Genomic DNA, 24,609 nt, shown 5'->3' with positions numbered 1-24,609 from the left:
GGTTATACAGGCCTTATGTGTAAGCCTGTATAAGAATGTATGTATGTAGGTTGAGGCTTCATCTTCTGTCCTCATGTGGGTATAAAATCTCAAGTCTCTAGGGTACTAAGACTGACAATGAACTTCACTTCCTTATCCTATAGCTACCATGCATAACACATACACTTAATTGCTGTGTTTTTCAGTTTTATCTTCATTGTGGTCCCTTACTGTCTTATAAACTCAGATATATATAATATGTATATTAAAAAGTTAGGTTTTATTTTTCAAGCTTTGTATGATGTTTTAAAACAGAAGAATTTTCAGGTAATCTAATATGTCATATTACTTGAAATGGAAGATTAAATTTTATAGCACAAAATATAACCTGAGATACTTCTGTATTTCCTGACTAATCTTGGTCAATGAGAATTCTTTTACAGAGCATGAGGCAGTCAAGTCACAGTGACAATTCTGATATAAAATAATTAATGTTAAATGTGAATAAAGTGGAGATTCATGGAAATAGCCTGGAACAATTCATAACTGTAGTCACTCATAAGTTTGTTTTGGAAAATAAAGATAACCTAGTGAATTATAGACAAAAACTAATTATATGCCCAATCAATAGACATCTGAGACTATGCTAGCCACTAGTGTGACAAAGAAATGAATAAGATTCATTTATTTATTCTACTGGAAAAACAAAACAAAACTGCAAAAAAGCCAATTTCAAAATTGTGTGACTAGGGTTTACTTATATTATTACTTTTATTGTTTATTATTAGCAAACCTTTGAAGTTGAATTTTATATATCTGATTATCTAATTTCTATACAGAACAATTTAACTCACCTGGGCACAACAGATAAACACAACTGAGATAGTCAATAAGAAGGCAGAGGAAACTATTACATCAACTGATCGCTGAGGACCTCGACGCTGGGGGGGAAAAAAGGGAAATCACTTTTAAATATATTTACTAATTAGCAGCCAATTCCATGTTTTCAATTATGGTGCTGATCCATCACTTCAGGTTGATTTTTTTTTATCGTAACTTACAATGTTGAAAATATACCTAATTTGTTAGATGAATTTTAATTATAAAGTGTTACTGTTACCTGAGGATTTGCAACACAGTGAAAATAGTGAATATATAGCTTAGAATTCTTAACATAACTTCCAAATATTTCATTTTTTCAAACACTAATTACTCATTCAACAAATATTTCTTAAGCACCTGCTCAGAGTGAAGTACTGTGCTAGGTGGTAGAAATACAGCGGAGAACAAAACAGACACAGTCTCTACCTTCACAGGAACTAACAGGGAGGCAGACATCAATCTTATAAGCACCGATATATGATAAGCTATAATGAGTGCTATGAAGAAAAAGCATAGGATGCTTTGAGAAAATTGGTAGGGAGTTTGATGTAAATATCACTTTCTTAGAAAGATCTTTCCAGGCCCACCCTCCTAACTTCCAAATACAAAATTGTGTGGGCTTGGGAAGATCTCCCTAAGAAAGTGATATTTATACCAAACTAAGAGTAGTGTTTCAAAATAAGACAAGAAAGACATGCTATTGGCAAGAGCTGGGTCATGGGCATTATAAGCCCTGTTAGATTTTGTTCTTTATCTTAAGAGCAATAGAGAACCCCAAAAAGTTTTAAGAATTATATGGTCAAATCTACATTTTAGAAAGATCTCTGGCGGCAGACGAAGAAGTATTGGAAGGAGGAAATCTGAATGCTGGAAGGCCAGTTATGAGGCAACTGCAGCCCTGCCTGGTTTGGCTCAGCGGTTAGAGCGTCAGCCTGTGGACCAGAGAGTCCTGGGTTCGGTTCCCACTAAGGGCACATACCTTGATTGCAGTTTGTCCCAGGCCCCAGTTGGGGTTGTGTAAGTGGCAACCACTCGATGTGTCTCTCTCATATCGATGTTTCTTTTTGTCTCTTCCTCCCTCTGCCTCCTGCTCTATCTGAGGATAAATGCAAAAATGTCCTCAGGTGAGGATTAAAAAAAAAAAGGTAACTGCAGCCCTGGCCCGTGTGGCTAAGTGGTTAGAGTGTCGGCCTGTGCACCAAAGATCATGGGTTCGATTCCTGATCAAGGGCACAGACCTGGGTTGCAGGTTTGATCCTCACCCTGGTTGGGTTGCATACAGGAGCAACCAACTGATGTGGCTCTCTCACATCGATCTCTCTCTCTCTGCCCCTCCCTTCCACTCTCTCTAAAAATCAATGGAAAAATATCCTCCAGGTTAATAACAAAAAAAAAAAGAAAAAAAGAGGCAAGTGCAGTAGCCCAAATTGGTTTCAATTAAGGTGGTGGAAACAGAAATGTAAGTAAAGTGAATTCAAGATGTATTTTGGAAGCAGAAAGGGTGGAAACTGATGATAAATTGGATGTTGAAAATGCAAGAGAGAGAAGTAAATTTCAAAGATAATTCAAAGGTCTGAGGTTAAACGTTAATGAAGTGTAAGTTCATAAGGGCAGGGAATTTCATTTTATAGATAGTGGACAGCACATGGTTAACATTAAGTAAATGTTTATTGAATAAGGTAATGTACAAAAGAATAAAATACCTACATAGGGTTGAAAACAAAGAAAATTTGGAGTTGCTTCTCACTAAGCTATGCAATGAGGACATTCATCTTTCCATACAACAGAAATGATAGAATGAAACAAAATAATCTATGTCAATTTGTAGCATTTCCCAATGGAGACTAAGTTAATTAAATTTAACAAGTTAAATAAATAAGCAAAATAATAAATATTTTAAAAAGAAGGCTGGATAAATAGTACAAATTTTTTTTTTCACTTCTTTCATTGTTACTTCAAAATAAAAAGCATTAAAGATCAAGCCCTGGCCAGTTTTGCTCAATGGTCAGAGTGTCAGCCCATGGACCAGAGTCTTGGGTTTGTTTCCAGTCAAGGGCATGTAACTCAGTTGCAGTTCAGTCCCCAGACCTGGTCAGGGTCCTGCAGGAGGCAACCAAATGGTATGTCTCCCTCCCTCTCCCTCCCTCCCTCCCTCCCATTCTGTCTGAAGATAAATGGAAAAATATCCTCGGGTGAGGTTTTAAAAACAAACAAACAAACAAACAAACAAATAAATAAATAAATAAAGATCTAGGTATGTTAGAGGATTTGGCCTTTGGGCCAACTCCATACATAATGAAATTCATTGTTACTTAATGTAACACAGAAATATTTCTCAGAAGTGTTATCCTAAAATTAATTCAGAGGTTTCCCATTTCCCTCCTGATTTTTTTAATCCAATTCTATAATTAGAAAAGTTATTTTAAAAGATTAAAGAAAAGAACAGTATGAAAAGAATGGCTTAGAATTGCAAGCTAGTATTTTTAAATAGTAATAGGCCACTTCACTGAGGGGACTCTAATTACAGATTATTTTTTTAAAATTATTTTCTAAGCAGTGGGCTCCCTCTGCTGGCTTGTGATAGCCATTCTAGGTAGAAACAAAATCTTAAATCTAGCTTTTGAATGAGTAGAAGTTGATGAGATTTATGAACAAAGATAAATTTAGAACAACCTGATCTTGAATCATCTACATCAAATGCATTTAAGCCTTTTAGACTTCAGGTGTTTTACTATAAAGAACCAGTTAAGCCCAGCTGGTGTGTCTCAGCAAATCAAGTGTCATCCTGTGGATTGAGAGGTCCCAGTTTGTTGGGATATGTGTCTGGGTTTTAGGCTCAAACCCCAGTAGGGGGCGTGCAGGAGGCAACCAATTGATGTTTCTCTCTCCCCCTTACTCTCTAGAAGAACCAGTTAAACACTTATTTTGGATTTCTGCATATGGAGCATAAAGAACACTAAGTATGGCCACACAGCACTATGTGAGTACATATATGAATACTCATCTAGACCCTACATATTGACAAAGAAAGGACAAGAAGCCAACACATTAAGAGTATTTTTATCACCACCATTCTACCTTAAGATAGGACCGAAGAGATAGCCACATTTTTATATTTTGTACTTTCTTCAACCGGAAATGAGGAACTTCAGATTTTCGAGCCCGCCTCGCCGATGTTAAATGTCCAAAGAGTTTTGCAAAAAGTAAGCGCTAAAAAAGATAAAGGTAAGGATTAGTTTTCAAGTACATTACCACAGAGAAACAAAAATGAACAAAATATGGATTGTTACGATTTTATTAAGTACTACAAATACAAAACAAGAAAATAATTAGCATCTCAGAATGATTTAACAAAATACTAAAATACTTCAAAAATACTTTGGATATTAGGAAAAGAATAATATATTCCCTATTCAGAAGTCTATATTATTCTCACCTGTTTATAAGTTCTTTCTGCCACACAGAGCAAAAAAAAGAAAATCCACACAAGAGACACACGAACCACAAAACTTATAATAACCATAGAAAGAACTATGACATCTTCATTAGAACCGAATGCAATCATGTAAAGTTCTGAAGCTGAATGTGCTGTAAGTTGTTCCAAGTCTGTAGCTTGGGAGAGTCGGAAAACAAATGGAGTTAAACCCAGGATTAGAGAGATTGCATTTCCAAAAATCTGGTATCCTATTCCTGGTATATGGCTATTCACCTTTACAGAGAGAAAAGAAAAAAGAAAAAAAAACTTACACACATTTTACCTAACAGTAAAATGAATTCCTATTAAGCATGATTTTATTTATAGCAATATGAAATCAGTTTGCTAAAATATATTAGTTTTAATACATGAATATTAACATTTAAATTTACTCAAACTTTAAGAGCCTATTATGTGTAAAAAGTAAGTCATTATTTCTTCAGTTTTCAAAGACAGTTCAACATCAGATCTCTAATTCACTAAGTAGATTGCAAAAAGGATTAACTATCTTGGTCTTACCCAGATTTTGGGGGAAAAAAATCTATGTATTTCATTATTTCAAAAGTTAGAAATACTCACAAATACTGTAATATTTAAAAGAATAAAATATGATATCCACTTAAATTTAGTTCATTAAAGAAAAGATCTAATTATACTTATTTAATTATTTAATAAATTTGTAATTTGTGTTTTCTTCAAATAGCTCAATATACAAATGGATGTCTCTTTAAATTCTAAAACCATTTTAGAAGAGAAAATGTTAGAGAGGGGACAATTAAATAAGAGAAGGGAAAAGAGGGTAGGGTAATTATAAAAAACAAAAACAAAAACAAAAAACAACTAGCCCTGGCCAGTTTGGCTCAGCAGTTAGAGCGTCGGCCTGCGGTCCAGAGAGACCCGGGTTCAGTTCCCACTAAGGGCACGTATCTCGGATGCAGTTTGTTCCCAGTCCTGGTTGGGTTGTGTGGGTGGCAGCTACTCGATGTGTACCTTTCACATCGATGTTTCTCTCTCTCTCTCTCTCTCTCCCTCCCACTCTATCTGAATAAAAAGTGGAAAAATATCCTCAGGTGAGGATAAAAAAAAAATCCTAAAAATTAAATGATGGGAAAATACAAGAATAGAATTGAGAGATACCTTAAATATCACCTAGCTAACTTTTTATCATTCTATACATTATGTAAATAATATGCTAGTTCACAGATAGTTAAGATATAAAGCACCAACTGGAGAATCCTTGCTGATAGCTTTTCATTGCTCATACTGAGATATGAAAGAGGAAGTAGATCAACTTTTTCAGGGAGGGAGACAGAGAGAGAATCATCGATGTGAGAGAGACACATGGATTGGATGCCTCCCGCAACTGGGGCCAGGGATCAAACCTGCAACCCAGGTACATGCCCTTGACTGAAAATCAAACCCACAACCCTTTGGTCTGCAGGACCATACACTAATCACTGAGCCAAATCGGCCAGGGCATATACCCAGTTATTTTAATCCTGTCCTACATAAAGTATGTACAACAATTCTAGTGTAACAATCCACAAGAAATATAGAACTGCAAGTTAAAAATCATGACTAGTTGTCCAAAGGAATCAGGTAAAATTTTTAAAGTAGCAAAGATCTGATAAAAAAAAAAAAAGTAACAAAAACTGAAATGAAAATCCACAATCTACTTCCAACTACTCGAGATGTTTACCCTTTGCTGCATTACTTCTATACATTTAAATAGGTAAGCATTAATACAAATTTTCTTAATGTTCTAATAAATAAATGAGCCTGCAGGGATGATAATGAAAAATAAATCATCAAAATTTGTATATAGCCCTGGGTGATTTTGCACAGTGGTTAGAGCATTGGCTTGCACACTGGAGGGTCTCGGATTTGATTCCCAGTAAAGGGCATATATCTGGGTTGCAGGTTTGATCCCCAGCCACGTACAGGAGGCAACCAATCGATGTGTTTCTCTTACATTGATGTTTCTCTCCCCACCCTTTTCCACTCTCTCTAAAAATCAATGGGAAAAATATCCTCAGGTGAGGATTAACAAAAAAACAAAACAAAACAAAAACCTTGTATATATCTAGCAGCTCCTCAGTTTGATCCACTGAAAGCAAAAGAAAGAATAGCATATTTTTTTATCCTCACCCAAGGACATTTTTCCATTTTTTGTTCAGGTAGAGTGGGAGGGAGAAAGAGGAACAGAGAGAGAGAGAGAGAGAAATATCGATGTGAAAGGAACACATCGAGTGGCTGCCACCCGTACAAACGACCAGGGCCGGGGACAAACTGCAACTGAGGTACGCGCCCTTAGCGGGAACCGAACCTGGGTCTCTGAGGACCGCAGGCCGACGCTCTAACCGCTGAACCAAACCGGCCAGGGCAAAGAAGAAAATTTTAGATTGTATCTATTCTTGGTTGCAAGAATGAAAATGATAAAAGATGACAGTGATTTGCTAACAAATCACTGTTTAAATCAATGACAAAGGCAAATATAAATAACCTTTTTTTTTCAGGTTGAAGAAATGAGGTGAATAGGTTATAAACATAACATTCCAGTGATTGTTTAGTATATTAATAATCAATGTTTTGTCTTTGAACAAAAAGAACACAATTTAAAAACTCACCCTGTTCATTATCATTCCACTGATTTCAAGTACAGACATGTCTGCTTTCTTACAGTCATTGCCTTCCCATACTATAGCACTTATTTTTTCTAATCCAGGGTGGGAACTGTGGAGCCAGGGCAAATGACTCTAAAAAAATAAATAAAAATTGGTGAATACATTTATGTCATTTCATAAATAAAACATACACATATATATACCCACACCGTTTTAATTACATTAAAAAACAGAAATAAGTGAATACATTTATATTTTATAAATAGGACATATATATGTGTGCATAGCTATATCTGTATTTATACACACAGAATTTCAATGACACTAAAATTCTATCTTAAAATTAGCATATACACTGAACAGAGCATAATATATATCAGTTATAAAAATGTATGTTAAGAACTTTCTATAACAGATACTAGGTAATTTATTGTTCAAAAATACTCTAAAATGTGTCAGCAAAAGCACTTAGTTGTCCATCCGTCTATATAGCTAGTGATATACTAATGTTCAAAGACAAACAGATACCATATTGTTAATATTACTACAGTCCAACTTATTACCATCCAATACAAAAAAATGACAGCTGAGATGTGAACCTCTTCGAAAGACTAAATAGTGATACAATCTCATCCTGAAAAAGACTCTTCCTCACACACGGTTGTACCCTTAACACTTGAGTTACTTTTCTGATATTTTAATCTAGCATTTCTCCAAAGAATCAATTTAACTTTCCTTTCCTCAGAGCAAATATTGTAAACTGAAGCACAAATAACTGGAAGTACTCTTCCAAGTAATATAAAACATTTCTCAATGTTTCAAGAAATAAAAAAAGGTAAAGGGAAAAATTAAAAGCTTAACAAAGAATCAGAGGCTTATGTTTGTTTGCTTTAGACCTACGATTAAAGAAATAAAACTTCAAAACAGAATTAACTGGGGGTTAAAGATAGCAACAAAATTAATGAAACAGTAATTTTTACATTATCAGATATTGTTAGGAGAAGTAACACTAAAAGATTAGATCCAGAATGGGATGAATTTCTTTGTTGACATTATAGTATTTATAACTTATTTTTATAACGTACTTCATTAAAATAACTTCTAACAGTAAACAGAATAATCTACTCATATTTATTCTTTGGAGGTCAAAATATGATTAAAATAGGATACAGATATGTTTCTGTAAATTTAAGGAATATATTTTCCTCTAGGGGGAGTAAAGTTGCATTGATTTATTTCAATTAAAGGTATAACATAGTAATTTAATGATATGTAAGAAAACAGATAAGGGAAAATATTATTCTGACCCTATACATTAATCTTATTTATATAAAGCTATATATACCATGTTTACTATTAAAAAGTATAAAAACTGATGAATAATTACAGGCAAACCATAATGCCAGTAGTCACACTACTGGCAAAGCTCTTTTACTTGTAGTTATTTGACTATCGAGAGGTTCCCTCTAAAAATTTATCTTTCTCATAGTATTTTATTTTATTTTTTTAAAAGCAAAGCTTAAAATATTTTATTTTTTTAATTAATTACTTTAGTTTCAGATGTTTCTCCTTTTTCCCCCACTGATTCCCCGCTCCCTCTCCCTCCCCTGTCCCCAACTTTGTTGTCCATGTCCATTGTTCATGCATACATGCATATAAGTTCTGTGGTTTACCTCTCCCCCACCACCCCCTCTTCTGGGGATTGTCAGTCTGTACCCCACTTCCACGTCTCTGGGGCTACCCCATTCCTCAGACTGTTATGTTCATTATATTCCACAAATAAGTGTAATATACACTAATTTTCATAGTATATATTTCACTGTTGGAGAACATTAAGATCAATGAGATACTGGTAATCAATTTTCTCATATGATGTTTCATAACTGAGCTCCAAAAAAATATTCTAGTTTGGGATAGAAATAATTTGCATCAAAATATGTATCAAACTTTCCTTGGTAGTTTAATAATTATGAGACATAATGAAACTAAAAGCTAGGAACAGGTGCAAGAAGCTGAATGGCAAAAGATTTCAACCACTGACATACACGCCTTTTTTTTTTTTTAAACTCTCAGTCTGCAACAGTGAATTAAAGGTTTTCCAATTACATAGTGCAAGGCATATGAATACCATGAAGGTCCATCTACAGATAGAAATAGAAATCAAGAAGTTCTTCACTCTTCTTTCAAAAGTACTCATTTTGCCCAGCTACCTTCCCAGTTACTCTAACTAGATTTGTTATTATTTTCCTATTTCTAGAAAATTGAAAGGCAAGAGAGAAAAGAAAGAGTTCATTAAAAAGCCCTATACCTGTGTGTGTTTGTCAAATGTATTTATTCTGAAAAACAGTCTTATTGAAACATGTACTGCTTAAATGTATGGAGAGCAGCATTATATGAAACATTTTTATTTTTATAAAAAGGCTCGGAAAATATGGAAGCAAATAATTCCATTTCATGATTTTATCAGATAAAGTTCTTCTTTGTTTTTCAAAGTGAAATTTGGAACTCTTTTAATGATTGTTTTTTATCCTCATTCAAAATCTTAACTGCTTTTCTCCTTGTTCATTCAAAATTGCCTAAAACCCATAAAACTTAAATGGTGTCAGGTTTTATTTCAAATAAATTCACCATGACAAGTGCTTTACTGGAGTTTCTACCTGTGGGAACTGCTGCATTCATTAAAATCTGACTTTTCCCTACTGAAAGATGAATTTCATTTGAATATGGCTTTATATTTTAGTATATATTCAGCCAAGACTAGAGGAAGAATATGTTCTCCTGTAGAAATGTTTCAGTTACTATTTACAAAGAAAATAACACAAAACTACAGATTTGATCATCCTGAAAAGAATATACTGATTCAAATGCTCCGTGTTGCTCATAAGAGATTTTTGAGTCTTTTGTTTTTGTTTTTCTTTATTGATTTTAGAGAGAGAGATGAAGGGAGAGGGAGAGAGAGATAGAAATATTGATGAGAGAGAACATCGACTGGCCGCTTCCTGCATGCCCCCACTGGGGACCTGGCCCACAACCTGGGCATGTGCCTTGACCGGGAATTGAACCGGTGACTACTTGGTACATGGGTCAATGATCAACCACTGAGCCACACTGGCTGGGCATAGACATTTTCTTAAATGTCAATTCTATTATCTCAGTGACTTAGATGAATATGCAAATAACTGTATATTCATTCTCATGGATCAACCCTATTCTCATGGACTAATTGTTCATTGCTTTTTTCCCTTCTTAAATTACAGAAAACTTTAGCTGTTCCCATGGCTACAGCCTGGCTCTTGTCACCACAAAGAACTGTTCTACTTCTGATATGAGTCTTTAAACACCTCTCATCTTGCCAGGTCTCTCAAACCTTCAGTTCTAAAACACTTGTTCCTTGAAAACACCTATCCTTCAATCTATCAGTGTCTTCATGGTTTCATTTCCTTCTCAATCTAACTCAATCTGGACTCTTACCACATCCATTATTTCAATCAGTAGACCATCCCCTCTCCTGTCTCTTGAATAGCTACTATTTAGTGAACACCTACACTATATGACGTTAGGTATATTATTAAATTCTGGGCCTCAATATTCTCATCTATAAAATAACAAAAAAATAAACCATACTGTAATAGGTTAAGAGAATTACATGAGATAATGCATCTTGATTCCTTTGAACCGTGCCTGGCATAGAGTAAATGCTTATTAAATCTTGCTATTATTATGATTATCACAACTATATTCCAGAGTGTATCACACAACTGTTTGGAATGAGCAACTACAAATTCATGGTTTCAGATTCTAGCTGGATCCTCAAGGTGAATTTTTTAATTGGCTTGAATACATGAACACACATACTGTCTCTCCACTGTCTCCATTTCCCACAAATGATAACTTCAATCATTTATCATCATCCACAAGTCCCCTATCCATCATATATCTCACTTCTTGTTGTTAACAGACCCCTTAACCTCCCGCACACACAGAATAGAGATTATCAGGCAGTAACTTTCTCATCAATTTACTTGTTTCAAGCACTCTTCCTCCTCCTCCTATTTCAATAGAGGATATATTCCTCTTCAGCTGAAGAGGAATTTAAGCTTCCTAACTATGCTTTCCCTCCAGAATTCTAAAAAACATCATTCAACTTTTTCTCCTGTATCTCTTCAATTCTTCCCTACTGGTTTTCTCCTATGTACATATGTGCTTAAATATTTCAATCTTTGGGAGGGGGTGGGGACCAAAACTCTAATTCCTCGTTTTCTTTCCAAACTTTCTCAGTTATGCTTTTTTTTTTTAAAAAAAATGTTTTTATTGATTTTTAGAGAAAGGAAAGGAGAGAGAAAAAGAGAAAAGGGGGGGGGGGCATCGATGTGAAAAACATTGATCGATTGCCTCCCTCATGCACCCTGACTGGGAGGACACTCAACCAAATGAGCCACTCAGCCATGCTTCTGCTTTTTTTCCCCTTAAATATGTTTTTATTGATTTTTGTTTTTTAAGAGAGAAAGGAAGGGAGAGGTAGAAACATCAATGTAAGAGAAATATGCCCTGGCCGGTTTGGCTCAGCGGTTAGAGCGTCAGCCTGCGGTCCACAGAGACCCGGGTTGGGTTCCCGCTAAGGGCATGTACCTTGGCTGCAGTTTGTCCCCGGCCCTGGTTGGGTCGTGTGGGTGGCGGCCACTCGATGTGTCCCTTTCACATCGATGTTTCTCTCTCCTTCCCACTCTATCTGAGTGAAAAATGGAAAAATGTCCTCGGGTGAGGATTAAAAAAAAAAAAAAGTAAGAGAAATACATCCATCAGCTGCTCCTGCACCCCCCCCCCCCCTACTGGGGACTGAGTCCTCAACCCAGGCATGTGCCCTGATGGGGAATCTAACTGGGACCTCTCAGTTCATGGACAATGCTCAATCCACTGAGCCACACTGGCCAGGCTCAACCATGCTTCTTAAACCTCCTTCCTCAATTCTCATTCCTCAATCCCTATACCAAAGTTTCTTTCTGCCAACAATTTCCTGTAGCTGACACTAAACTAATGAATATATTTTAAAATGAAACATTTCAATCAGAGGAGAGTAACACTCCATTTTATCACATTTTAACTTTTCCCCCTTATTTGCTCCAGATATTTTAATTAAAAAATATTACAGGCAAAACTGAAACTCACTTTGTACATCATTCCCTTCTTTTATTCCTCAGATTTATTATCTTATATTTAGTGTTTACTATTCCCTTGCATGTTTTTATACTCCTACTGTATATGTTTTTATCCATAAACAATATATAACCTTGCATGCTTTAAAATTTTATATAAATGGTATATTGTATGTATACTTCTGCAACTTGCTTTTTTCATTCAAAATTATATTCACAAGATTTATTTTTTATGAAGCTGAGTTCATTCAATTTTACTGCTGTATACTGTTTTATCATATGCCATAATTTATTAATTCTACTGTTGGCTATTACATTATTAATTTTTCACTATCATGTGCACTGCCATACACATAAAAAATATTGTATGTGTCTTCTTGTGCTTAGCTTCTTAAGTTTCCTTAGAGATGAGAGAATCCTACAGTACACAGACCTTCAATTTTACTATATAATGACAAATTGCTCTCCAAAGTAGTTGTACAAATTTACATGAACATCAGCACTAAATAAAAGTTCTTTCTTCACATTCCTGCCAACATTAAAATGTATCAGATTAAAAAGTTTTAGACAATCTAACCAAAAGGAAATTGTATTTCATTGTTCTAATTTACATTTCCCTGATTACTAACAAGGCTGACCATTTTTACTAATATATTAGCAAACTAGGTGAGTTGTCTTTTCATATCCTTTGTCCACTTTTCTACTGTGTCATTTATCTTTAACTTATTCATCGCTGAAGTTCTCTGTACAGTTAAGACTTTGATAGTTATCGTGTTAATACCTTCTAGCCTGTGGCTAGAATTTTAACAATATTTATGGCTTAATTTGTAGCCCAAAGTTTCACATTTTAAGATATTCAAATTTGTCACCCCCCCCCCTTTTTCTTTGAGAGGAAGTGAGGGGAGAGAGAAACATTGATGTGAGAGAGAAATATTGATTGGTTGCTTCTTGTAAACTCCCGGAATAGGGATCAAACCCACAACCTAGATATGTGCTCTGACCAGGAATCAAACCCACAACCCTTTGGTGTACAGGATGATGCTCCAACCAACCAAGCCACACTAGCCAGTGCAATCCCCTAATTTTTGACATTTGCTTGTGCTTTTTGTACCTTGTTTAAAAAATTCATCTTATACCTGAAGAAATAAAGATGTTTCTCCTAAACTTTCTTCTAAGTATTTTAAAATTTTGCTTCTTCACAATTAGGAACTATCTGGAATACGTTTTTATGTATGGATAATCATTTGACCCACAACCATATACTAAATAGCCCATCCTTCTACTGATTTGTAATACCACTTATGCCATATACTAGGGATCCATATAATCTATTTCTGGGTTTTCTATTCTGATCTGTTGGTCTATTTATTTACACACTGTTTTAGTCTGCTATAACAAAATACCACATAGGATGGCCTAGAAAAAAACAGAAATCTATTTCTCATAGTTCTGGGGGCTACAAAGTCCAAAGATCAAGGTGCCAACAGATTCAGTGTCTGCTGAGATCCCACTTTCTGGTTAGAGACTGCCCTCTTTTTTCTGTAACCTCACATGGTGAAAAGGGCAAGGTAGCTCTCTGGGACCTCTTTTATAAGGGCACTAATTTTATTCATCAGGGCTCCACCCTTATGGCCTAGTTACTTCCAAAGGCCCCACCTCCGAATGCAATCATACTGAGGATTAGGTTTCAACAGACATCTTTTGGTGGGGACACAAACATTCAGTCTATAGCATAACCTATACCATACTATCTTAATTACTATAGCTTTAAAATAAATTTTTATATCCAGTATGGAAAGTCCCCTGTAGGTCTTCAAAATCGCTTCTGCTGTTGACCTTTTGCTCTTTAATGTGAACTTTAAATCTATCTAAGTCCAACTAAAAACAGAGAGACAAACAAATATACTAGTAGAATTTTGATAGAAAAAGCAATGATAATGGGAATCTCTTCTTGTCTTGTTCCTGCCTTTAATAAAAACTCCTAAGATTTCATCATTAAATATATAGGTTTTAGAAGGCTCTTTAATAACTACCTTTTATCAGATTAAGGGGAAGTACCTACCCCTCTATCTCTAGTTTTCTAAGAGGTTATTTGTTGGTTTTATTGTTAGAATTTCATGAAGACTTGGACAACAGAGAGAAGAAAGTAAGGAAGAGTGACGACTTTAAATGACTACCAGGCTTCTGGACAAGTGAGTAGGTGGATGGGGTTATCATTCACCAAGATTTTGAGCGCCATAAGAAAAACAGATTTATAAGGGAAGATGGTGTGTTTGGTTAAATCTGAGGTATTGGTGAAACATTCAAAGGAAGATGTCCCACAGTCTTGTGCTGTCCAATATGGTACACTCTACTCACATGTGGCTACTGAACACTTGAAATGTGCCTAGTCCAAATCAGCTGTGAAAAGGACTGAAGATTTAGCATATAAAAATGGAAATTATCTCATTAATATTTTTCATATTAGTTATATGTTGAAGTGATATTTTAAATATACTGGGTTAAATAAAAGATACTAACATTAATTTCACCTTTTTAAACATTTTTAATTAGGCTACCAGAATATTTAAAATTACATATGTGACTCTCATTATATTTCTATTGGATAGCACTACTATAGGCACTTAGAGATACAAATATAACATTCATGAAATATAGATTTGTGAATGACAGGTGGCGTTAAGGCCACAGACACAGATAAATCTGACCATGAAGTATGTTGAATGAGAAAAAGACTATTACATCTAAAACACAATTTTTTTTTTTTTTTTTTTTTTTTTTTGATATGTGCCCCTAGTGGGAACCGAACCTGAACTCTCTGGTTTGCAGGCTGACGCTCCAACCGCTGAGCCAAACCGGCCAGGGCATAAAACACAATTTGATTTACAAAATTCTATTTACCAACAACTTCTTAGGAACATATGTTTGCAAGGAGAGAGACATAACCATAACATAAATACTGAGATTTTATGTTCCAATGAAGCCAGACCATAGCTCACATAAAACAAAAACAAACAAAACAAATATTATATTAATTGAATGTAAGCTTTTTCTTCACCTCTGTGATTTTGTATCTACATTCAAAGGAGAAAAACCTATAGAACTCACCAGTGGCTTAAATTATCTACTTCTAGAAATTAAAATCATCCCGGAAACTTAAAGGACAAATTAGCCCGTGAAAACTGTAAACAAACCTGGTGAAAAGGATCATCTCTATATTCTTTCTTCACACATGGATTAATATGAGGATTTTCCACATCTGTCTCACTGGTACAAGATGATCGGCATTCTGCACAATGTAACAAGTCTTCCCATAATACATCTTCTGTTTCAGATTCTGGCCTTGCACTCTCAGAATCCTGTCTGGAACTTGAACAGCGAGAGCTGCAACTAGTACCCGATTTAGGGGCATCCTGAAATCAAGATATTCTTTGACATTAATACAATTTATGTACCCTTTCCAATTCAAAGGATTTTATTAGGATCATATATTGCTACTTTTTGCTAAAACAACAAATACACTGTCAAATGACAGTGAAATAGACAGCAAAACATTAAAAATACACATTAGTTTCTAAGGAATAACAAAATTTCCTCATATAAAAATTTATTTCACATTTCAGCTGAAGTGTTATTTTGCATGCAAACAGAATCCAGGCAGGCAAAGACAAGCCCAAATTCACATGGACTGCAGTCGTCAACTTTAATTGATGTGTTTAATAGAGTTTTCTTACTTAGTCTATTTTAACAACAATAGATCCCATGTATCTACTGTCTTTGTTTTTCAAACAGCAAGTTCAATAAATTGACAAAATTAACAAAGTGCCAATTCATGTTTTTGAGATAATCTATGATACAAAAGTGAGAAACTAAAAGACAGAAGTTAAATAATTTCTAATCAATCTACTTTTTTCCTAGTTTTTAATGTACAAAATAATTTTGAATAAAATTTGTTTAAATTAATTCAAAATAACTTTTACTGAATAAATGATAATAGTCATCCTTATAGCAAAGTATGCTGAAATTTTAAATTTAATTTTAGCTATCCTGTTACTAAGATTGCCAATTCTACCTTTAAAATGTTTTATAATCTCTTTCTCTTTTCCATGCTATCCCCAGATACCATTCATACTTTATTTACTATAAGAGTCTCCCAATTGACCCCTACCTAAAAGGCATTCCCTCTTTCCAGATTAACTTTCCAAAGTACAGCTGTTTTTTCATTACTCTGACCGAAATCCTTCTGTGGCTTCCCAGTGCTGCTCTCCTGGATATAGTTCAAATTCCTTCACCTACCATGTTTGTCTTCAAATGGCTATTTTTGGATCTTGTTTTCCACTTCTCTGTACCACAGCCTTTTCCTCTAGTGACACTGGGCTACTCCCTCACTCCTAAACACGGCTTGTTCTTTGCCACTCCAGATTCTCATGTTCCTACCTCTCACTATAAATCCAATTTTCCTTTAAAGCCTACTCAATAAAGTGTCAGGAAATTACCATCTCTACCCCTTTCTAGCTGGCTTACTTTGTTTCTGAACCTCAATGTAGTCATCTACCAATGAGGAATAAAACTATCTACCTTAAAGAGATATTAGAAATTAAATAAACACTATAGCTTTTAATATAAACCTATACAAAGCAGGGGCTCAACAAATATTAGTCTTCTATTGAAAGTGAATACTTTGTCCCTGAAGTTATTATTATATTCATTTGACATTAAATTTTGTCTTGCTATCCAGCATCTACAATATTATCTGTGTTAATTAAATGTTCATATATTTCATATACTCAAATAAATCATAAATGACAGAAACCATCCTTACCACAGGTAACAAAATATCTTGAATGAATGAGATATAGTATTGATAATTAACTTATGGATATTAGAATGGGGCACCATGTATATTTAGTGTGTGACAGAGTATTTGTGGGAGGGTTGAGAGAAAAGTAAATATTTTCTGAAAGAATTGAATAGGAAAATAAAGAAAAAGAGAAAAAAATGTACAGGAAAAAAAGGGTAAAAATCACTGTTTCTTTTTTACTAAAAGCATTCCAAAAACACTTCTGATTCACTGTCAAGCAGAATACTTGAAGCATAAACAACTTTCATCACAACAGTTTTCATTAGCTAAAAAGGCACAGAATGTATAATAAACAATCAGTAATTGCTGATTTAAATCTTTTCATAAAGCTAGTTTTTTATCACTAATTTCAGATAAAGACTTACCGATCAGATATAGAAATAAGTAACACATTAAAGATCCTGATTACTTTTTAACTGAAACTAATGAATGATTTCAGGAATATGGAAATATCTATAATTCTTCATAAAAGTATTTTGCTAAATACTAATTAATAAGTAGGCCATTTTACAAATGCATAATGTGAAAATTATTACCTAGAATTGCTTACATTTCAAACACTATTTTACCTGCAATATTTAAGTAATGGCCACTTTGAATTTCATTACAAATTGCTGAAGCCTAAAAATAGAAATTTTAGAATAAAAAAAAAAAGCTCACGTTAATAGCTCATTTAAGTTGATTTGCTCTGCTTATTTCAAATCTTTAAAAGCTAAAACAACATATAGTTTAATCAAGAAGAAAAGGATTATTTAAAAGGAGTAAGCATTTATAACATGAGTGCTTTGTGTCAGGCAATTATGTATAATCTTCTTTAATCCAAACAATCTGATGATGCAGCTCTCCTTTTCTACCCATTAAACAGGCAGAAACTGAGACTCAGAAGTTAAATACTTTTTACAAAGTCACTTGAATAGTTTGATTCCAAGCCCATAATTTCTTCATTATGCTTTCCATCAAATGTTACCTTTATTAGATGAAAGTCTTATCTACAATAGGGAATAAAAATTGAAAGATACTTGTAGAATTAACAAAGCAGGACAGAATAGGAAATAAGACAAATACTTAAAAGTACCATGGGGGTGGGGGAGCAAGATGGGGAGGAGGGTGTCTAGGGGAAAAGAGGGGAAACATCTGTAACAAAAATTAATTAATAAAAATAAAAGAGCCCTGGCCGGTTTGGCTCAGCGGTTAGAGCGTCGGCCTGCGGTCCAGAGAGACCCAGGTTCGGTTCCCGCTAAGGGCACGTACCTTGGTTGCAGTTTGTCCCCGGCCCTGGTTGGGTCGTGTGGGTGGCAACCACTCGATGTGTCGCTTTCACATCGATGTTTCTCTCTCTCTCTCTCCCTCCCACTCTATCTGAACAAAATATCAAAAAATGTCCTCGGGTGAGGATAAAAAAAAAATAAAAGAGAAAGAAGCTATCAATTCCCCAGGATACCTTCTATATCCCAGATAATCAAGTAATTCCATCATCTTCCCAGCGGGTGACTAGAAGAAGCCAACCAGATATAGTAGGATAGTAGAAAAAGGCAAGAAACTGGGTTGGAGGTGGAAGGTGGGGGTGTTAAGGAAAGGGGACTAAGTAAAAGTCTACACATTGAATGACAAGATCACCACCTCATCCTCAACCCCTTTGGTGCCAAACACCAAAGCAGCCTGGTATAATTTAGGGCCACTCCCACAAACCAAAGACTGAATGATTTTTCTTGAAAAACAAAATGCCCCTAAAAATGTAGATCTATAGATACTGATATTTGGGAGGCTTAAACATATAGTCCCACCCATGCACAAAGTGTTTCCACAAATGATTTATTTTTCCTTATGGAAAAAATATCACCAGTAATTTAAAGAAAGTATGGTAATAATATATACATAAAGATACAAAACAACACTACAGATCTTCTGTCTCAATTTAACTTAAAGGAGGCTTTGTTTTGCTTTATTTAAAATACGCTTTGAAGTTGGATTGACTTGAGAGTCAAAATATTTTGGAACTGAAATGCAGCTTTTTAAATATTCTAAAGTTCCTTACCCTACAGATGAAGAATTTAAAGACCACATTTTATTTTTATGTAATCTTTTATATACCATTAAAAAACAATTTATTTTTTTAAATATATTTTTATTGATTTTTTTTAGAGAGAGGGGAAGGAAGAGAGAAACAGAAACATCGATGTGAGAGAGAAACACTGATCGATTGCCTCTTGCATGTCCCCTGCTGGGGAGTTAGCCCCCAACCTGAGCATGTGCCCTGACCAGGAATCGAACCAGGACCTCTCAGTCCATGGGACCACACTCAATCCACTGAGCCATACTGGCTGAGCTTAAAAACAATTTAAGCCCTGACCAATTTGGCTCAGCGGTTGGAGCGTCCGCCTGCGGTCCAGAGAGACCCGGGTTCGGTTCCCGCTAAGGGCATGTACCTCGGTTGCAGTTTGTCCCCGGCCCTGGTTGGTCGTGCGGGTGGCGGCCACTCGATGTGTCTCTTTCACATCGATGTTTCCCTCTCTCTCCCTCTCTCTCCCTCTCTCTCCCTCCCACTCTATCTGTACAAAAAATGGAAAAATGTCCTCGGGTGAGGATTAAAAAAAAAAAACAATTTAAAACAACCAGTGCCAACCTGGCCAGTTTGGCTCAGTGGTAAAAGTGTCGGCCCACAGACCAGAGTTTCATATTTGATTCCAGTCAAGGGAAGTACCTTGGTTGCGGTTTGGTCCCCAGCCTTGGTCGGGGTTGTACAGGAGGCAACCAGTGGATGTGTCGCTTTCAGATTGAAGCCCATCCGCCCTCATTCTATGTAAAAATAAATGGAAAAATATCCTCAGCTGAGGATTAACAAAAAACAAAAAACAAAAACAAAAACAAAAAACCAGTGCCTACTAATTATCAGCCTTACTTAGTATGAAACCGAGAAGATTTTAAGCAACACACGTATTTAAAAGTTAGTAACAGATAAAGTTCTCCCCTTCAAGAATCTCAATAGTTCAAAACATAGCTGCAAACCTAGAAGAGCAAAGATTATGGAGTGAGAAAAGTATCTCTAAAGTGAAATAATTTATTCTATGGAAAAGCAGATCTTCTAATAGAAAGTCCAGAATCCCTTCCAGGACCAACTGACTTCTAAATGTATGTAGAGTAAGACTGGATTTCACAAGCACAGTCATCCAGTTTTGGAACAGGAGACAACAGCACATCAGATGACATGAGTGAAGAGGCAATGAGCATACACACTAGCATTAGTGTCTGTATACTGGCAGCTGAGAGAAGAAACATAGCCAGTCACCAAAAAGATTAAGTAGAGAAAAAAACAGAGAAAAAAATATAAAGAACAAGTAATTCTTCACTTCTTAAAACCCTCGAAGTATTCACATTCCAGAACAGCATATTTGATTTTTCAAAAGTTTAATCCTAAATCATTAAGACAAAAATGCTAGCCCTGGCCAGTTTGCTCAGTGGTCAGAATGTCGGCCCACGGACCAGAGTCCCAGGTTCGGTTCCCTCTAAGGGCACGTACCTCAGTTGAAGTTTGTCCCCAGCCCTGGTTGGGGTCGTGTGGGTGGCAACCACTCGATGTGTCTCATATTGATGTGTTTTGCTCTCTCTTCCTCTCTCTCTCCCTCCCGCTCTATCTGAAGATAAATGAAAAAAAACAAAACAAAAACAAAAAAAGAAAGGTAAAAATGCTAATATAGTCCAAAAAGAGTAGAAAGTTATGTTTACCAGAGTAGCAGAAAAATTAATTAATTTGCCTTGAAGCAAGATATTAAAATGTTCTGTCTTTAGAATAAAAACTGAAAATACAATTGAATGAAATTATTTTTCTATTTAAATAGTTTCAAGAAATGTGATAAGTTAGAAAAAGGTTTAGAAAAAAACAAGCATTAATAAAGAAAAATAGAATCAAAGAAGAAAAAAGATTGGATTTAATAGTATGGGCAACTTAATAACTGGTGACAAGAAAGTCACTTAGAATAATAACTTTGCTATAATCAAGTAGTTATAAAGTCTTTCAAATTGTGGGAAAAACTAACACAAGAGCTCACAGATTGTCTCAGGGATGGGCTTCTTTAAAAGCAAACAACCTGAATATATGAATCTTCAGAGATAACACACAAAATGAATACAAATGTGTGGCTATTTACCATGTATGCAACACATAAATCTAAAACTGCTACTCTATAATCCAGATCATATAACAATAAGATATTGATACTGATGGAAAATATGTTATTTTAATAATTATTATTAATTCAACTGTTAAAAGAAGTTGTAAATTAGTAACATATAAGAAAGACATGTATGTACATATGTAAGACCAAAGTATATACCTCATTAGGGTAATGTTTCTTATAATGGTGTGACTTTCTATTACGAAGAATGCTCTCAGAAGTCCTGTCCACATGACGGCGTAATGGGTATCCTGTTTCAGGACCTTCCTCGCTGGAGACTTCATCAGAGACATTTGTTACTGTCCTTTGGGTATCCTAAAATGGAAGTACACAAAAAATATTTTTGGTAATTTTTGACTTAACTTGCAGTTTTAAAAGTACAAAACTTTCAATTACATATACATATACACATAAAGCTTCAAATACCTTCAAAAACCTCAAAGTGAATTAGTAATACCTAATTTTCTGAAAAAATATCTTAAATTAGTGACTACACTGGTATCTTAATGTTAAGAGTAATTCCACAGCTATTTGTCAAATATTGTTCTATAATGTTTCCGTTCACAAAAAGGATTTGAAATAGCTTACAAAATTAAAAAATATAAAATGGTATAAAAGCAGAATAGAGGCTATTTAAAAGAAACAGAGAGACCTGGGATACACTAATTATACTATTGTCAAAACTGAAAATGTGATCAATTATAAAATCACCACTGGTTAAATAATGGTTTATGAGTCAGGAGGAGGTGAATGGTAAGTAAATGTGTGCACATATCAGACCTATGTACATATAAATTTGTAAGACACATCCAGTTTCAGAAACTCTAAAATTGAGAGACTCCAAAACATAAGTTTTATTGACACATTCATGTTTCTTTCACATAGTTTTAGTAGATAATACATACTTGAAAGTGTTTGAAAACTGAATGACTGAAAACTTCTTTTTTTAGTGATAACAGTAATGTGAAGCTCACATTATCAGAGATCTAAATGCTTCAAGAATCTAAAACCAAGGATAAGACTGTATTTCATTGCAGTCCCAAGCTATTTATTGTATAGCTACTGGTACTGAAAATACACGTACTGTCAAATAGTTACATATACTTCATTCAAAATTAGAGAATCTTCTTTTCTTCTATTTATTTTCCTCAACACAAATGTTCATGCTCACATTCCTAAATTTAACAGAGTTAACATCTTTTTATTTGACCATATTATTTTACTATAACAGCTTTTAAAGAATAAATTATTTAACCAAAAAAATTCAGTGAAACAAAGAGATAGAAGATACTGTATTAGGCTTTGTTATAATAACCCCAGGTGTCTTTATTATTTTGCAAAAGTAAACAAATAATTGGTATCTTAATAAACATGTGCTCAATAAGAATTTTTTTATAATTAACAACAAAACAAATGTGTTGACACTGAAGGTAATAAAGGTAGAAAATACAAGGTAATATTTTCTTATGGAAAATCAAGTTCCTAGTTTAGTTTCTAGAAGAATTTACATGTTCTATTTAAAACAAATTCTTACTACACACATGGAAATGGGGCAAGAAAAGGTAAGGTTTAATAGCATCAACTATAAAATTATAAAGTGCTTCCCTGGCCAGTGCTGCTCAGTGGTTAGAGTGGCAGCCTGCGCACTGAAGGGTCATGGGTTAGATTCCCAGTCCAGGGTATGTACCTGGGCTGCAGGTTCAGTACCCAGCCCTGGTCTGGGTGTATGTGGGAGGCAACCAATCAAAGTGTTTCTCTCACATCGATGTTTCTCTCTCTCTCTGTCTCTACCTCCTTCCCTTCCACTCCCTAAGGAAAAAAAAAAAATCAATGAAAAATATCCTCAGGTGAGGATTAACAAAAATAATTAAAAAATTATAAAGTGCTTTAACATTTTGGAAAAATTGGAGTCATTAATCAGTTCAAGAAGGTACCAAGTTATATTGGCAATAGACTTTATTCACATTAGTTGATCTGATTTTCAGCTTCATCAGTGTGATTTGTAAAGGCTCATAGAATACATTTTGGAGAAAATGTATAGTTCACAGGAAACTACTATGTCTAAGTCACTTCCTATTAGCTAATGTAAAATCACACAAGCAAACTAAAAAAAAAATCACACTTACTTTGCTAGGAATGTTCCTTGGTGTTCCTTTGTTCCAAGTTGTCTCTTCTGGTCGAATAGTTACACACTGAGGTTCATGGCTTTGTACTCCACCTTCACTGTTTTTAACAGTCTTTTTCCCATCAAGGGATACATAGCCATTGTCAGTTTCAGTTGATTTATCAATTGAATTCTTTATTTTCTTTGATCTAAAAATATATATTCAGAAGCATGTTTAATGGACTTATTTTGAAGGAGTTACTGAAATTATGATCTGTTAATAAAATCTGGTAGTTACTTTTCAGAATTTTAATGGACACCTCAGTTTTGCAATAAATAATTTAGAAATATAATATCCATCACATAAAATAAACATGTAAATCAATGTCCTAGTTCATCTTATTTTATAGGTTCTGAGGTTTTACAAATAGCAATTCTAAAAGATATGTCTTAACTTATCAAACAATTCTTGGTCAAAATTACCTGGTCTTTGAGCAAAATCTTGGATCAAAATTTTGTCCATTTTATTATGATAAAAAATATGTTTTTAAACTTCTATTTTAAAAAAATCTCAGTCATTATCATTTAAGTTGCCGTTAGTGGTTTAACTTAGTTTTAATATTCTCATTTACCCAACTTTACCATTAGTATATATATATACATAAATATCTCTGATAAATTCATTTTAATATACAATGGAGACATAGAGCTTTTGTTACATAAAAATATGAGAAAAGGAAAAATTTTACACAAGGTTGTAAATAATGGAAGAAGTAGAAATAAAGAACACAAAGAAAATAAAGAAGTAACCTCTTTCACCCACTGGAATAATCTGAACAAATATCAGTGATAGTGTAGCTTATAAATATCAAAAGGTTACAATTGAGATTCTTCATTTACAGGAATTAAAGTTTTCTCACTATATGACATAGAAAAATAATAAGCAACACATTTTTTATTAATAGGCAAATGCTTGTGAGGAGGCCTCTTCAGAGACTCAGTAGGTGGAAGAATGGCTGTCCAAAGTAAGGGTTAGTAGAAATATAATGTAAGTCCCACACAAAATGTGCTCATTGCAGATTAAGTTTATCACAAAACATTATTAAAAGCAATTGTATTTAATTATATTTAAATAAATCCCCTCACATTTTCTCCAGAGTATCAGTTTTGTAAGAAAGAAAAAACAAAACTTGCCTTCATGTAGGTCAAAAAATTAGTTTTCAAAAAATGCACCAAAAAAGTTATCTTTAACACTAAAGTTACTCAGTTTTATTGAAATTTTTAAAAACTCTGCAGGACCTTAGAACTCCCCTATTTGAAATACTAATTTTGGAAATAAGAAATCAGAAGTATAAAAAG

At 34.4% G+C, this 24,609-nt stretch overlaps 1 protein-coding gene across 2 annotated transcripts in view; it reads right to left on the bottom strand.

The window, feature by feature from the left end:
- PHTF2 (putative homeodomain transcription factor 2) overlaps positions 1-24,609 on the bottom strand; it is a 154,413-nt gene that overhangs the window by 12,516 nt on the left and 117,288 nt on the right. For both annotated transcript variants that reach the window (XM_036246919.1, XM_036246918.1), the window contains 7 exons: positions 23,273-23,459; positions 21,306-21,461; positions 15,308-15,526; positions 6,964-7,092; positions 4,298-4,570; positions 3,940-4,071; positions 834-920 (listed from right to left, as the gene is read on the bottom strand). In XM_036246919.1, coding sequence (XP_036102812.1) covers positions 834-920; positions 3,940-4,071; positions 4,298-4,570; positions 6,964-7,092; positions 15,308-15,526; positions 21,306-21,461; positions 23,273-23,459 — 1,183 coding nt within the window. The remainder of the gene's footprint in view (positions 1-833; positions 921-3,939; positions 4,072-4,297; positions 4,571-6,963; positions 7,093-15,307; positions 15,527-21,305; positions 21,462-23,272; positions 23,460-24,609) is intronic.

This window comes from Molossus molossus, unplaced genomic scaffold, assembly GCF_014108415.1.
Source record: "Molossus molossus isolate mMolMol1 unplaced genomic scaffold, mMolMol1.p scaffold_m16_p_7, whole genome shotgun sequence".
Taxonomy (NCBI): Eukaryota; Metazoa; Chordata; class Mammalia; order Chiroptera; family Molossidae; genus Molossus; species Molossus molossus.
The sequence above is the reverse complement of the archived record's forward strand: the minus strand, read 5'-3'. Positions and strand labels throughout refer to the sequence as shown.